General features: G+C 47.1%; 1 protein-coding gene across 5 annotated transcripts in view; it reads left to right on the top strand.

Moving 5' to 3' along the window:
• Positions 1 to 17,002, top strand: part of LOC147905223 (lipid phosphate phosphatase 2-like) — a 74,886-nt gene that overhangs the window by 32,503 nt on the left and 25,381 nt on the right. For all 5 annotated transcript variants that reach the window (XM_087379118.1, XM_087379102.1, XM_087379095.1 and 2 more), the window contains one exon: positions 10,576 to 10,835. In XM_087379118.1, coding sequence (XP_087235244.1) covers positions 10,576 to 10,835 — 260 coding nt within the window. The remainder of the gene's footprint in view (positions 1 to 10,575; positions 10,836 to 17,002) is intronic.

Below are 17,002 nucleotides of genomic sequence, written 5' to 3'. Positions count from 1 at the left end.
TTTCTCTATCTGGTTGGTTCACTGTCTATTAATGAGTTTGCACATCTATTCTATGTACAATAAGTTAAGAAGTTTGCGATTCCACAACCCACACCACACTGTGTGAGTTCTTGGGCAATTCTATCGGTCTTCTGCTGTGCATACCTCTGTTGGGTCATTTTCTAACAGTTTGGACCCTTCTTGCTGGTCATTGCGTGCATACGGAGAGGGTGTCATTGCTGCAACTGTAGAGTACCGAGTCCTGATAGTTGAGGTTGATGGAGTTGAGGGGGATTTGGAGGAGAGGGTAGGCCATTCCATAATTGCTATTTCTTTAGAACTCCCCAGCTGAACCTAACTCCCAAAAGTTGGGCTGGGGGTTTAGCCCAACTCGGGGCTAGAGACCGTAGGAGCTTGCTATGAGAAAGTACGGGGAGTACGAAAGATGTACGGAGAAAGTACGGGGCTGGTACGACAGACTGGTATGGGATGTACAGAAAGGGTACAATGGACTGTAAGAGCTGAACGACGGGCTGTACAGGGAGGTTGCGGGACTGTACGGAGAAGCTACGTGACACTGTACGAGATTGTATGGAGAATGTATGACGGGCTACGGGACTGTACGGCGGGTTGGAGAGAGAGAGAGAGAGAGAGATTATTAAAGTTTTTGGAAGATCGATGGGTCTATGAGATTGTGAAAAGCCTGGTACAAATGAACTATGGTGGTGGAGCTACTAAACAAGCATCCACACCAATGCAAATGCAAAAAATGCAAAATGTCAGTACTAAATCCTAAGTACAACATAGTCATGTCATGTCGGTAGTCGACTATCTCATCATCATCATCATCATCACCATCAAGACATCAAGGTGGATGAGGCAATGGGGGCATGAAATTGGCGATAGAGTGGTGTCGGCTACTCAGAGGTGCAGCCCTGGCATGTCTCCTGGTTATAGCTCTGCATCTAACCAGGGCTACTGTGACCCCCGTCGGGCGAGACCCGACTCTAAACATGGAGGGGATGTCCCCAAGTGTGATCTGTGTATCAACCCTCTGTCTGAGCTATCGGGTCACAGGCTCCGGGTCACGATCATGTCGAGGCCTCGTCCCGTGGGTGACCATGTGATCTGGATGGAAAAACTCCGTGATAGAACTTTGAGAGGGATCAGCCAAAGAAGAAGTCTGCTCCAGTCGCCATGCTCGGAGTATCCTCTCGCGGAGTCTGAGTGCCTCATGAACGAAACCTGCCAAACATCGCTGGTTTGAGTAGGAGATGAATCGGGCCAAAACCCCATAGCTATCTCTGAAGAGGTAGTCGAAATGTCCTTGGATCTCATAGTAAACAGGACAAGTGAAGATGAAGTGTTCCTTTGTCTCAACCTTCTGCATGTCACACAAAGTGCATATGCGCCTCTCCCTGCGTAGTCGCTCTGCTCTGCCGCTCTCGATACGAAGTCTATGTGAAAAGACCCGGAACTGCCCAAGAGAGATCCTCAATGAGAGGGGAAGTAAATCTGAGTGTACCTTGGTGGATCAATGAAACCCTCCACTGTGATATATGAGAAGTGATCTCTGTAGAAGCCCAGCTTCACTAGAAGATCACTCGGGCCCAACTAGGTCCGGAATGTGAGTAGCTGTAATAGATCCTCACGGATAACCTGGTTGACCTCGTGCGATAGGAGGGGAGAAAACGGAGCATCCATGCTATACTGAAATGGAGGTAGTCTGTCCATGTGGATCTCTCTGTGCATGCATACCAACGCCTCTGGTGTCGTGCTACTGCAAGTGCCATAGAAGAGGACAGTGCTAGCCATGGTAGCCTGCTACGCCCAGAGTTGTAATCCCCATACTCCCTGACTCGGTACAGATACGTGATGACCTGAAATGCAACATCTAGCTGTAATGGGGGTGACCCAAACTCCGCTTGAATGATGTGGTGAGGAACAGATGGCTTACCTCAGATCATCCGTGATAACATGAGAACTGGTAGCCGCTCCACCTTGGCCCACTTTGTATCCGACAACTCTGGCCCCCAGCATGGACTGCCATACATCCCCGCTGGACGAACCAAGGAGTCTAAAAGCAACCCTTTGGTCCGTGGATCTTGAAAGTGAGAGCAGAAGCACTGTCTCTCTAGTCTAGCCAATGAAGCATATCCTCTGCTCAAGCGTGCTTGCATCGCGGATCTCATAGTGAAGATGGGTCCGGAAAAGACGACCCCAAGATAAGTGTATGATGAAACTACCTCAATAGGTGACCCATCAAATGCGAATTGCTCTTGGCGCATGACGGCTCGAGATGTATTGAAGATCACAACCTTGGTTTTACCCAGGTTGACCTTCAAATCATGAGATTCACAAAAGGATTATAGTGCGTCAAGGTGTATCTGGAGCCCCTTTGTTGAGGAAGACAAGAGAGCCACGTCATCTGCATAAAGCAATATCCGGATCAGCGTGCCCGCAAGAGAGCAACCTTCCCCCTGTATGTCTGCATCACTGTCTCAAGTTCGTCAATGTAGAGGCCAAACAAGGTAGGTGATAATGGACACCCTTGTTTGACCCCCATAGTGCTCATGATCTCGTCTGTCCACCTAGATCTTGCCCTGATTCTATCTGAAACTCTCTCATAAAGTGCCATGACAGCCCAAATGATCTCTTGGTCGTAACCCAAATCCTGTAGGCGCCGTATGAGGCGGGCTCTTAGAACCGTGTCAAATCCCTTGCGAAAATCCACAAAGCAACAGTAAATCCTCTGCTTCCGTGTCCTTGCCTCCTCGATGATACATCTGAGCATGAGAATGTGGTCCATGGTCCCATAATCACGCCGGAATCTGGCCGGTCCTGTTGCTCTAAGTCCTCGACACTCCGCAAATCTACTGACCTAGGAATCAAGTACTGATGCATAAATCTTGTACATGACATGTCCAATCATAATGGTCGTGTAGTTCTCTAGGCTCATGGGATCCCCTGCCTTGTGAATGGGTGAGATAGTGTTAATTGTCCAGGTGCATGGAAACCCCAAACAAACAACTTCATTAAATAGCTTTACTAAGATCGGGGCTAGGAGGTTAATCTCATATGCAATGAACTCAGTGCATAGTCCCTCGTGATTCTTCGCTCGGCCATTATGAAGTTTCATTACGGCATCCTTTACTCCCCCCTAGTGAAGAGGGTGCAAGATGTGGGGCGTGGCATATGTGAGAGGTTAGGGATTGGCTGATTTGGGATATCATAGAGTGCGTGCATAATCAAACCACGCTTGAGTCTCAGTGAGTGGTGAGGGGGACCGTCCCTCTAGAAATCTCCGCCAAAAGACCTTAGAGTTGTTACTGATTAGAATGTTCAGTAGCTCCTCCTCGTTCCAGTGGACAAAGTCTAGTTTCTTTCCGCAGTAGAGTGGAATCATCCCTAAAGTCGAGGAGTGGTGCCTGATGAGCACTTGTCCTCGCGTTGAAGTCCCTAACTAGGAGGACTTCTTTGCGGCTAGAGAAGTCAACAATGGACTGATAAAGAGTAGCAAATGGAGATGTCTCATCCTCATCTCGAATATGTAGGATCGATAGGCAAAAAGAGAGAGTGCAGATTGCAAAAGAGTCGATAGAGTCTGCCGTCACGTCAACTAAGATAATGAAAATAGAGAGTACAAGGTACTTGGACTAAGTGTCCTAGGTGTCACATAGGACTAAGTATCCTATGTGGCCTAAAAGGCACTAACACTACAAGTGCCTATATTTATGCCTACAAGGCACATACCATGGCCTATAGGGCATCACTAGACCCACGAGGAGATGGCCTACAAACCCCTCTCCATGGGATGGGCTGAAGTACTCTAGAAACGTCTCAAAATACCTGGTATTTTCTGGTCATGGCGGCACATGTTCATCCAAAAGGATATAGCCACCTATGAATGTACAAGGGATGTCAGAGCATGTAACAAAGGGAACCAAGTGTAAAGCCTGTCGGAAGACTTTGAACTTGGGACGAGGAAGTGCCTTTGTAAGCATATCTGCTATGTTGTCCTCTGTGGGAACATAGGACAACTCTATGTCTCCTGCTGACAACCGCTCCCGAACATAATGATAGTGAACTTCAATATGCTTGGTACGCGCATGAAACACTAGGTTACGCGCAATGGCCAAAGCACTCTGGCTGTCAGTGTAGACAATAGTGGAGGATGTCTGGCAAATACCAAGATCTGTAAGTAACCGTCGAAGCCAAATACACTCTATTGTAGCGGTGAAAGCTGCCCTGTACTCAGCCTCACAGCTAGATGTGGCAACTGTTGGTTGCTTCTTGCTGAGCCAAGAGATACATGAATTGCCAAGCAAAAAACAATTGCCAGTATGTGACACTCTGGTGTCGGAACATCCTGCCCAGTCACTATTCGTGTAAGCATGCATGGTAAGTGAACCGTGATCACCATAGAAGAGGGCTAAATCCTGAGTGCCTTTGAGATATCTGAAGACTCTCTTCACTGCCTGCCAATGCTGTGAATTGGGCATGTGCATGAATGTGCTGAGCTGAGATGCTGCATATTGTAAGTCATGTTTGGTGTGACATAAATAAATAAGGCATCCAACAGCCTGCTGATAAAGAGTGATATCACATGGTGGGCTCCCATCATGAGCTGAGAATTTGAAGGGAGGGTCCATTGGTGTAAAGATTGGCTTGCAATCCTCAAACTGAAAACGATCAAGGAGCTGTCCAATATACTTGGACTGAGACATCATGATACCCCCCTCAACATGAGCAAACTGCATGCCCAAATAAAAATGGAGCTGTCCCATGTGTGACATGTCAAAAATCTGCTGCAAATCAGCCTTGAAAGTTGCAATTTGTTGAGTATCTGGGCCCGTGATGAGCATATCATCCACATATAAAATCAGCACTAAAAAATCAGGTCCACTCCTGCGGACATAAAGAGTGGGTTTTGTGGGGCTATTCTGAAAACCAAGGGATAGTAAGTGTGCATGAATTTTGGCATACCATGCCTTGGGTGCGTGCTTCAAACCATAAAGGGCTTTTATAAGCCGGCATACCTTATTTTCAGAATTAACAACCTCAAAGCCAGGAGGTTGTGTGACATATACTTCTTGCAGATCCCCACGAAGAAAAGCAGTCTTGATGTCAAGTTGGTGCACTTGCCAATGATGATGGGCGGCAATGGCTATGACACATCTAATGGTAGTAATCCTGGATGTGGGAGCAAATGTCTCCTCAAAGTCAATGCCTTGTTGTTGGGCATACCCTTTTGCAACAAGACGGGCTTTGTATCGATCTATGCTGCCATCAGATTTCCTTTTTAATTTGTAGACCCAGCGGGTTCCAATGGCATGCTTGCCGGGAGGGAGATCTACTAATTCCCATGTGTCATTTTTAGCAATGGAATGTAACTCAGCCCTCATTGCATCCATCCACTCTTTGCTGTCAAAAGCATCTTTATGGCACAGAGGCTCTTCATTGCAAGCTGTAGCAAGGAGTGCAAACTCAAGAAAGTGACCATGCTGTCTATTCCCTGATCTTGTCCGGGCAGCAAAAGGCTGATCTTGTTTGCTGTCCCTCAATGTATCAAGAAGCCATCTGGGAACTTGCCTTTGCTGTCTATTGACAGCTCTTTCTTCAATGACTGCATCATGAATAGTGGGATCATTTTGTGCCAGAAGAGAAACCTGCAAATCAGCATGAGGTAGTGGCTGATTATTGCTTGGTGGAGGGCCTGCAAGAGGCTCATGTTGCTGGTCAAAGTCCTCTTCTGAGGATGGCAGAGGTAACCAAGATTCAAAGGCATGCAACATGTCAAAATCTGGCTTAGCTTTGCAGTCCACAAGAGGAGAAGCTGAATGTTCAGCAAAGATTACATCTCTACTGACAATAATCGTCCCACTATTTGGTTGATATAACCGATACCCTCTCCTCTCCTGGCTATAACCAATAAATATGCATTTGATTGCCTTGTCATCAAGCTTACGTGTCAACTGAGATGGTACATGAACATATGCAAGAGACCCAAAAACTCTCATGTGTGAAAGTGAAGGCTTCCTGCCTTTCCATGCTTCATAAGGTGTAATAGTCTTCAATGCCCGTGTAGGTGATCTTTTCAGCACATAGTTGGCACACATCACTGCATCAAGCCAAAATTTATTGGGCAAAGACTTGGCCTTAAGCATGCATCTGGCCATCTCCATTGTGGACCTGTTTTTCCTTTCAGAAACAGGGTTCTGCTGAGGAGTGTAAGGAGTAGTACATGAGTGAATAATGCCGCGTGAAGAGAGAAATGTTTGGAAACTGTGTGAGTTTGAGGTACATCATTTGCCATCTGCTGTGAATGTAGCTTTGCAAGAGCTCTATAATTGAGATGGTCCATTCTGTCATGCCAAAGATGAGTTTCAGCAAGGTGTGAATCTGAAATAGCCAGTGCTTCAATAGAAAGTCCAGCTGAGTGATGATCAAGGTGATAAGGCCCTTTTTGCAAAGTGCCAGTGAGAACTATGGCATTGTCATCATGAAGATCATAAACTAGGCATCTGTAGCCATCAAAAATAACTTTGAAACTTGAAGTGGCAATGGCTGAAATTGAAATCAAGTTGACATTAATTCCAGGCACAAAAAGAACATTTGTCAGAGTGACAGGATGGCTTGAAATGGATGTGAGCTGCACATCTCCAAATGATCAAATGAGCAATGGACAGCCCATGCCCAATCATCCTAAAGAGCATGTGCATGTGAAGCATCTTCTGGCTCATTGGATTCAATAGCATGAGAGGCATTAACTGTTAATCCTGCTTTCTTTTTCTCTGAAGCAATGCACTTCCTGCATTCTAAAATGTCATGTCTTGGCTTGCGACAATAGTTGCATCTTTTCTTCTTTGACTTATCTGCTGTATTTTTGGATGCATGGGAGGAATTGCAGCTGCTATGCGCAGATTTTGGCTTGCCCATAGGCTTGGAAGCCTTGCCTCTTCCTGTCTGTTGTAAGCAAATGCATGATCAGGAATAATGGCTTGTCTATTAGCTCTGCTTTGCTCTTTTTGCAAAAGCAAAGTAACTAGCTGATCAAAAGAATAGTGGTCTAGATTACCCATGGCCTTTACCTCCGGAGTGCCGACAGAAACTCAGTACGAAGACTTTGTATAAATGGATGCTCAAGTATGTGTGGGTGTGTGGATTTGTATGTGTGAGAGCATATTTTTATACTATGGTCTACACCCACTGTTGGGCGTTGATGACGTCAGTGGGGATGTCATAGTAGCTAGTCCCTACTATGCATGATGGAGTTTATGGTTTTCAACCTTGTGAGTGACTATCATGAGATTGAAACTGCACTATGTTGTGTTTTTAGAGGATGAGTTTGGGAATGTTTCTGGATTCATCTAGGTATATGCTTCTGCCGTATTAGCGGACATGCAAATTTCACCTTGTGAAGTTTTCATCCAAGTTGCGGCCTGTTGGTATTGTGATAATTCTTTCTATCGTAAATGGTGCGTTGCCCTATCAACTAGATTTAGATTTAGATGCTCGTTGGGGAGAGACTAAAATGAAAATGTTTTGACTTCACAAGCAGTTGTAGCTTGAATGAAGAGATTTTGGACTACCTTTTGATTAGCCTTCTCCTTTAGTGCTAGCGTTCATCATGGCTGAGTGTACCCTTCACCTCCGGAGTGCCGATAGAAACTCAGTACGAAGACTTTGTATAAATGGATGCTCAAGTATGTGTGGGTGTGTGGATTTGTATGTGTGAGAGCATATTTTTATACTATGGTCTACACCCACTGTTGGGTGCTGATGACGTCAGTGGGGATGTCATAGTAGCTATTCCTTACTATGCATGATGGAGTTTATGGTTTTCAACCTTGTGAGTGACTATCATGAGATTGAAACTGCACTATGTTGTGTTTTTAGAGGATGAGTTTGGGAATGTTCCTGGATTCATCTAGGTATACCCATGGCCACTAATCGAAGGGTTGTAGCAAACCCTTGATATGTATTTGGCAGTCCATTCAATGTGGTACTGACAAGCTGTGAATGTGGCACCACCTCATCAATGTTGGCAGGTTGTTCCATGAGGTCCTTGACCTTTGTCAGGTATGCATCCATAGAGTCACCTTCATTCATACTGACTTCCTGTAATTCCCTTCTCAAATATGCAACACGTTCCTCATTGCGAATCTGATAGAGAGAACCCAATTTATCCCAAGCATCCTTTGCTGTCCTGCAAGACCGGATGTGTGGAATAATGATTCTCTTGCATTATAAAGCAATACATGAATGTGCATTTGCATCTCTTGCATCCCATCTTGACTGTTCCTGAGTTGGAAGAGTAGCAACAGGAGTGCTAGAGGATGAGGCATCAGGAGGAGTACCCCCTGCAGAGGGACCAGCAGTAGAGGCAACCACTGTAGCATTGGCTGGCCTCAGATCAACCCCAGAAACAATATTCCACAAATGCTTTGCAACAAGAATATGTTTCGTGAGATAAGACCACATCGGATAGTTGGTGCCATCCAACTTATCATCTTCACGAAGAACACCAAATAGATCCTGATTGTTTCCAGCCATAGCAAATCTGATACCTTGAAAGAGACCTGAAAACAAAAAAGCCTCAATGCTATCACTACAAAAGCTGGCTGTCCAAAAAATGAGAGCAAATATCTGCAAATTTCTGACCCAAATCAAAGGGCAAATGCAGATCTGACCCAAATGTGACTGTGGCAGGCAATGTTCACTGCAAAAACAGCAAATCTGGCTAAAGCCGCAAATTTAATGAGGGCAAATAGGCCAAAAAGAGGTCAAATGCAGAAAAGCCCCAAATTTTGCTGAGATCTTTGCAAATGTGACCCAATGTATGAGAATCTGACTCAATGTCCTGCAAAAGTGACTCAATGTAGTGCAATCAAAATAGAAATTGTAGACCAAATCCCGAAAAATAGCCTCAAGTTTTGCAACTTCCAAAAATTAGGACTTGCTGTCCATAAATTGACTGCAAAAATGCACTTGTCCCAAAGTATAGATAGGCTTTCCAGACTGTTGAAATGGCTTGAGAAAATTTCAAACAGTAGAAGGGAGATAATGATAGCAAAAGCCCTCAAAAGCCCCAAATTTTGAGAGTGTCCTGCAAATTTCACACATGCCAAACCTGTTCGGAAATCTCGAAACAAGTACAGCTATACGGAAGCATGTACATTGTACGGATGGACGGAACATATCCAAAGTACAGTTGGATTATACGGTGTACGGTTTCACGACAGTATGGTATCCAATGTACGATGTACGGGGATGCAGGTACGGGTTGTACGGTGAAGAAAGTACGAAACATGTACGACACAAGTATGGAGTATGGATCAGGTACAAGGTACGTCATGGGTACAACGTACGTGACATATACTTTGCAGATACTTGTACGGAACATGTACATTGTGCGGCGACATGTACGAAACGTAGCGTACTTCCGTACAGAAAGTGCAGCGCAATGGAGCACAGTATAACACAGTACTGTATGCAGGTACGGACGTACGACACATGTACGTTGTACGACATTGCATGTACAGCAATGTACGGCGAGTGTACGGATTGCAAGTACAACAGATGTACGGGCAGTTGGTACGGACTGTACAGGGACAGGAAGCAGATTCGGGCTCTGATACCACTGTAGGATTGATTGGCAAGGAGAGAGTGCAGATCGCAAAAGAGTTGATAGAGTCTGCCATCACGTCAACCAAGATAATGAAAATAGAGAGTACAAGGTACTTGTACCTAGACCTAGGACTAAGTGTCCTAGGTGTCACATAGGACTAAGTGTCCTATGTGGCCTAAAAGGCACTAACACTACAAGTGCCTATATTTATGCCTACAAGGCACATACCATGGCCTATAGGGCATCACTAGAACCACCAGGAGATGCCCTACAAAATATCTTTGGCAAAGTGAGAGGTCTCAGGGGGGAAGTAGCAAACTGCAATAAACAGATCCAGCTGTCCATGTGTCGAATGTGGATCCAAAGAAAAGCCTAGAATGTGCATCTCTTTGCTCCACTGAGATGGCTCCCAAAAGTGTGATCTGTAAAGAACTGCATCTCCTCTTGACCCTCGAATCCCTCCTGTATCCCTCGTCTCATCTCTGTAGGTAGACTCCCATGTATACCCGTTGACTACTGGTAGTGGGTGCTCTGGAATCTGATGTGTCTTTGTATAAAAGACTATGTCGTGACCTGTATAGGATTCCAAAAAGTTCCCTGGTTCTAACCATAAGGTACCATTACAGTTCCAGATGGCGCAGGATAGGGTCTCGGATATCTGAGTCTCATAGACCCCGCCTCCCTATGTGGGAGGGGAGGTGGGTGTCCAATGGGGGCTTGTAAGGAGTCGTCCATCTCGTACTACTGCCCACCCACTTTCCCTCCTTGCGGGCCTGATCCCGCTGCTACAACAGGAAGCGCCTCTGCTCAACTCGTAGTGGAGTGAGGTCCTCATCCATGGAGATCGCTGGCTGGTCTCGTAAGGCTGACCTACTCTAGTTGTCCTTAACAAATTCATGGAATATATGAACACAATTTATGTCCATTTTTTCATATAAATGACATTTTCTGGTTTTGATTTGCAGGTACGCGTGGTTCAGACAGTGCCTTCCCTGTAGCGATGCCAGAAACTGCTGTCGGCACTGAAGTCATCAACACTTTACGAGGAGCAGTATGGAAGCTGCTGACATTTCATGTCCATGACTGGGTTGCTTTATTTGGCCTTGCCATCCTTGATGCAGTCCTAAACTTTATTCAGCCTTTTTATCAGTTCGTTGGGAAGTCCATGATAGGGGATTACATGTACCCGTTCAAAAATAATACGATTCCTTTTCAGGCTGTACCGGTACTCCCTTTCCTCCTTGAGTCTGTTTGGCCATCTCTCCAGGAAACAGTCTCTTTTTATCACTATGGTGTTTCGTAATTTCATCTAAAAGAAAAATTTATTTGTAATATCAAACGATTACAGGCTTGGTGGCTGACATGTAACTGAATTAGGCTTATTGACAATGTGGCTGGCAAATGCCCAGGTCTTATCTACTTTTAGTGGCAGTGGAAGAAGCACATATGGTAGCATAACTGAAAGAGATTGCATCAACATGAATAGGAGAACACATGATTGGGTTGCATCCACCCTGCTCCATAGAGTACATATCGTGATTGCTTTGAATCCTGAATTTATTGACTTGGGTTTGAACCAAGTTCATACAACTGCTAAAACATGCTTTGCTTATGTGGCTGGCATGATGGCTCACCACACTACCATATATCATACTCATGAAGGCCTTTTGGACTGCTGCATGCTTCTGCTCCTTGTCTGTACAGGGCTGTCAGCCCTTCATGCAAGTGGCCTATTTTGTGGCCAGGTGGCAGACTGCCCTCTTCTGGGCTGGCTTTGCTGTCGCAAGGGTTTGATGATGAATGGAAGGAGGTGTTAGAAATGTCACTGCCCCACCTGTGAGCCCCCGATTTGAGGGGACAAGGGGGCAGGAGACTATAGGGGATTGGGCTGAGAGTACCTGGCTTTATGGAGGCAGCACCCTGCGTGGGATTGTGCCAGCAGGCACGGGAGGGGCTGGAGCAGCATATGGAGTACACTTGGGGCCTGGCATCAGCAGCCCAAAAGGCCCACAGAGGGGGCCTATTTATAGGCCAGACCAGCCTGGTCTGGTTGGCCATATTCAGCCCCAAAAGGGCCCCTGACCTGGTCGGTTTTCTTGACAGGGAGCCGACTCCTTAGTCGGCCAGTTTGAGGGCTCCAGGCTCTCCTATAAAAAGTTCCCCCACTCCCCCCTCATTCCTCATCACCTGCACTGACAAGCCTTGCACCGGCTAGCGTGCTAGGGGAGGAGGACACTCAGCTTTTGTTGACAGCAGCCTTGCTGTCTTCTTAGCTCATCTCTGAGCTTTTGTCAGCCCACAATTGTGGAAGAATATATCTGAGTTTTGTGAAGGGCAGAAGACTACTACCAACATGCTTGGAGATCAACCACACACAGATTAGCACTATTTTCTAATTGGCTGAAGCACTATGCCTACAAGAGTGCGAGTAGAAGACACATGGGGCAAACTAGCTTTGGAGACAGCCATGGCAGCCCTCTCTACAGGGACAGCTCACAAAGGCACTACAGAGGTACTCACATGCCTCAACAAAATCTGCCTCGTGTCACTGGCTGAGATTCGGAAACAAGGTGGGAAGGTACAAGAGGAGTGGAGGAAGGAGAAGGCCAAGAAAGAAGAATGGGAGAAGGAGAGAGCAGAATGGGAAAATGAGAAGACCAAGTACACACATTGGGGACTGAGTTACAACAAATGAAGGGCAAACAAATAACATCAGATGGTGGCTACAAAGTTATGGATGAGCTCAAAGCAGAAAATGCAGCTCTCAAGAAAGAGATGGAGGCCATGCAGACTACCATGAATGGTAAGCATGCTGAGGTTGCACAACAGCTCATTAAGGGGAAAGAAGTGATGCTTGAATGGACTGAAGTTGTTAAAAAGGGATCAGCAGCTCCCAAAAAAGAACTTATTTGTGAGACACTTGAGGAAGAGAAGAGACGGGCCAGTAAAGCAATGGATGTTCTAGTTAGAGGTTTCACAGTGGGAGACACCCCAATGGCAGATGCTCAAGCCCTATTTGCTAAGATGGGAGTCAACCTCACATGTGAGGCAGCTTGGAGGGTCGGGAAGACGGAGATACAAACAAGACCGTTAGTGCTGAAACTCCGGACTGCAACTGATAGGTCCAACCTTATGAGCATGCGAGCATCCTTGAAGGGGACCAAGATCTACTTGGATGATGACCTCACCCTTCTACAGCAGGAACATAGAAGGGGAGAGGCATGACACAGGTCATGGCAGCAAGGGAAGCAGGGAAACGGGCTGGCCTACAGGGATGGCAAACTGAAGAAAGAAAGATATATTAACGTCCGCAGGAGGCCTCGTGGGCCTATGGGACAAAGTACGGAATCAAGTAACTCATACAGACCATTGTGGGCCAGGGCAAAGGGCTCACTAAGGCCCTTGTTGAGTACTAAAATGCTTTACTAGTACAAAATAGCAAAAAAGTAGCAAAATAGCATGAGGGTGGCATGAAAATATCAAGTGCTCAAAGCTAGAGTCCCAAGTGCATGAACCGGCTCCACGTATCCAGGCTCCATGGTGGCTCTCTGATGAGATGCAAAGAGCTCACATATCTTCATCTGTCGAGATGTCTCCCGTGGTGGTGGAGGGCATGGTCTCCTCGATCTTTGGATCTGATGGGCTATGTCAAGGGTGATGCCTCACCTCGGTCGATCTCCCCTAAGGAGAGCTGAAATAGGTCGAACCTCGATTGTGTGCTCTGGTCGCCCGTCGTGCTGTGTACGGTCTCTGTGTCCCTCGTCTAGCAGTGCTGTGTCGGCTCTCTCCACCGATCCATATATTTCTCATATCAGCTAGCTTCTCCTCCTCTATCCTAGAGTGCCCTGGGGCTGAGTCAAATGCATAGAAATCCGTGGCCTGTCTTTGCGCTCAGTCTACCTCAATACCCCGTGGTGCGGTGGTCCCATCCTGTTGCTCTCTGATATGTCGTAGTAGTGTCTCTCTATGTCGTCGCATCTCCATCAGGTAGAGCCCAATACAAACCTGGTTTTGGAAGTGGATCAGTCGTGAGAGTGGGACAAAGCCGTATCCCTCCTGAAAAAGGCAGTGGTGGCACCCTCGGATCTCATGGTAGGCTAGGTAGACACATAGAAAGTGCTCCTTTGTCTCGACCGCCCCCATCGTGCACAACCTACAAGTCTGCTGCTCTCTGGGTATGCGTGCAGGTCTCTCTGTCTCCATCCTTAGCTAATGGGACGAGACCTTCCAATGGCAATCCTCAGTGCGTGTGAGACTCCTCTATTCTCAAGATACTTAGGTCTGATGATGAGCCCATCCTCCGATACTCTCAGAAAGTGATCATAGTAGAGTTGGGTCTTGGTGGGGAACTCCTCTCCCCCCCCAAGTGCGAGATGTGTGGAACTGGAGGAGATCTAACCGTATGATGCAGTTAATCTCATCCCGTGGGATCAACTCGGGTGGTGCATCCATGCTATACTGAAACGGGGAAGCCGATCCATCTAAATGCCGTGACTAGCAAACCATGCGGTGATGCGTGCAACCATGCTGTACCTACCCCACTCTCTGCTAGTCGTATGGAGGATTCTAGTGCTAGCCTCGGAAGTCTCTCGCGAGGTAGGTCCCAAACTCTGTGGAGGAAAGTCACTGTCTAAAAAATGGCATCAGAGCTGGAGAGGAACATGTGGTTACAAGTACATCTACTAGATGCCCGCCGACCGAACTTCATTGCAGTATGATATTTTCCTCCACAAACGTCATCATATGCCCATGATGTCACTACAGAGGGGCACAGTCCTTATGAGACGATACATGATGATATCATAGAGTTCTCCAGACAGGGAGACACCCTCGTAGGGGATTTCAATGCAAGGACGAGGGATAGGCAAGTGGGCTTACTTGACTTCACATATGAGAGAGACTCCCACATGATGTGAGAGTTAGATGCAACAAAACTTGGGATTTGGAGACTTTTTGCAGATACTTCACATGTGACAGCATACATGCGACACCTGCTTGAGTTGGGAGTTGTCCACGACCTCATCATCTATAATGGCCTTCAGAGATGGCCATCATCTGAGGGATTTACATGCTTCCCAGATGGAGGCGTGACTAGCACAGTGGACTACCTATTGGGTCCATTGGCTTTTGTCTCACAGATACATGACCTCACTATACCCCCCCTCCCCACTTGGAGTCGACCACTCATATCTGGCCTTCGATGTTCTTGCTACTACACCAGTCACAGGGAGAGTTCCTACCACTACCCATACCCAGATCCACTTTGACCGTGCCCTTGATCGAGTGTATGTGTGTCACTTAGCCAGAGAGCTTCCAGCCTTATTGGAGACCTCGCCCACGCCTTAGCCACCCTTGTCACAGTGATACAGGATGTTGCCACCAGATCCTTTCCTACGACCCGATCTTCACGGGTACAAGATGGGAAGATGCCTCAAAACCCCTGGCTTGATGATGAATGCAGAGAGATGCGAGCCCACCTCACACGAGAGCAAGCCTTGGGTCAATTGACATCACATGAGGCACATAGGATCTTTCAACGGTTGATGCGCCGCAAGAGACGAGCCTTCCTTAGACACAGGATGGATGAGATCATCGGATCATTTCGCAGGGGAGACCCGACCGTTGGATGCGGATTCCTTTCGGAGGGGAAGCCACCCATCCCCCTGATCCGGGCGTGTGGCACACTTATGGATGGTCCCTATATAATGTCCCGAGGCATATATCGCTAGACATGCCCTTTATGCCCAGGCCCACTATTTGTCATCTATTCACTACGCAGAATGTGCGGGTTACACTTCGCCGGCTCCACAACCGAAAAGCACAGGATCATGAGGGCCTTCGGATAGAGCACTTCGCACATGGGCAGGAGGTGCTAGCACCGATCCTTGCACATATGTTTAACCTTTCAGTTTGTCATGGCTTCCCACCAGCATGGAGCACCATCACTATCATACCGGTACACAAAGCAGGAGACCTCATGGACATCAGGAACTATCGCACCCTCGTGATTGGCCACACTTTGGCCAAGATCTATGGATCAGTACTAGAGAGAGATCAGTAGTCATACAGAGGCACGGGGTAGTGAGCACTAGGGCAAGCAAGATTCAGGAGGCAGCACTCTACTCTAGACCACATTTTCACTCTGAGGGCTATTATTGAGAAGGCGAGGTTTAGGCGTCAGAGAGTCTACACATGCTTCGTAGACTTTTAAAAGGCCTTCGACACTGTTCCATGATCCCGCATGATCATGAGACTACAGGAGATGCAGATCCCAGAGATGCTGATTTGGGGTGTGATGAGCTTATATGAGTCATTCAGAGGTAGGGTCCGTGCTCCAGGCAATCTATCGGACTGGGTTGAGAGCACCATTGGTGCGGCTACATGTGACAATGGGATCCAAGATGATCCGATGTAAGCCCTCAGATCCACATGAGATAGTACAGGCAGAGTTCGCCATGATACCTCTCCAGGTTGATGCCATCTTTTAGACAGTGACTATCATCCCACAGAGTGTGGGACTTATCCCACTGGAGACTTCCAAGTTTGGCCCTAGAGTCATCCAGACAACTCGCAGAGAGTGGGCAAGCACATGGTATGCATGCATATCCACATGGCTTGCTAGGCACGGTATCCAGATGGATAGGCTTTCCCCCTTTCAGTACAGCATGGATGCACCTCTTCAATTGATTCCACGAGATGAGATCAACCATCTCGGACTTGGGGGGAGGACCAGGAGCTCCCCACCAAGACCCAGTTTTATCGTGACTCGGGCGGTCTCCCTTGAGGAAAGTTGTGATAGGACCGGGCCTCAATAGAGTGTGCTTGGGTCACTCTCCGTCTTGCAGGTGGTCTTTGTGTCCCTCTCTCAGTAATCCAAGCTGCCCGCATGTCAGCTATCTCCTCCACCTCCATCCATTGTGTCATGGAGCTAACTCAAATGCATAGAAATTTGTGATGTGTCATTGTGCTCTATCAGCCTCTCTATCATGTGGTCTGATCGCCTCTTGTTGCTCTCTAATCTGTCGTAGTAGGGTCTCCCTGTGTCTGCGTATCTCAAGTAGATATGGGTCAATGCAGACATGGTCGTGGAAGTGGATGGATTGTGCATACCATGTGTCTGCTTCACACTCTGCTAGAGCAGTCTTGGAAACGTGCTAGCTAGTCGATAGAGAAGGATACATTGCACCGACTTCAGCTCCAAGAGGCCTAGATGCTGCTCCATGAGCTTTGAATAGAGGCGGCTATGTGGCGAGGTTATGGGGAGGCCAAGTGGGCAAAAAGGAGCATAACCAAGGCTACAAAACATAGATGAAATGAGGACAACAAGGACGGTGGCTGTGCAAAAACTCTAAAAGGGTAGAAAGGAGCTGAAAGGAGACGAAAATGGGGCAG

The sequence above is a fragment of the Dipteris shenzhenensis genome, chromosome 1, assembly GCF_047967505.1.
Source record: "Dipteris shenzhenensis isolate YYH24624 ecotype China chromosome 1, Dip_SZ_1.0, whole genome shotgun sequence".
Classification (NCBI taxonomy): domain Eukaryota; kingdom Viridiplantae; phylum Streptophyta; class Polypodiopsida; order Gleicheniales; family Dipteridaceae; genus Dipteris; species Dipteris shenzhenensis.
This window is presented reverse-complemented; position numbering and strand designations above follow the sequence as displayed.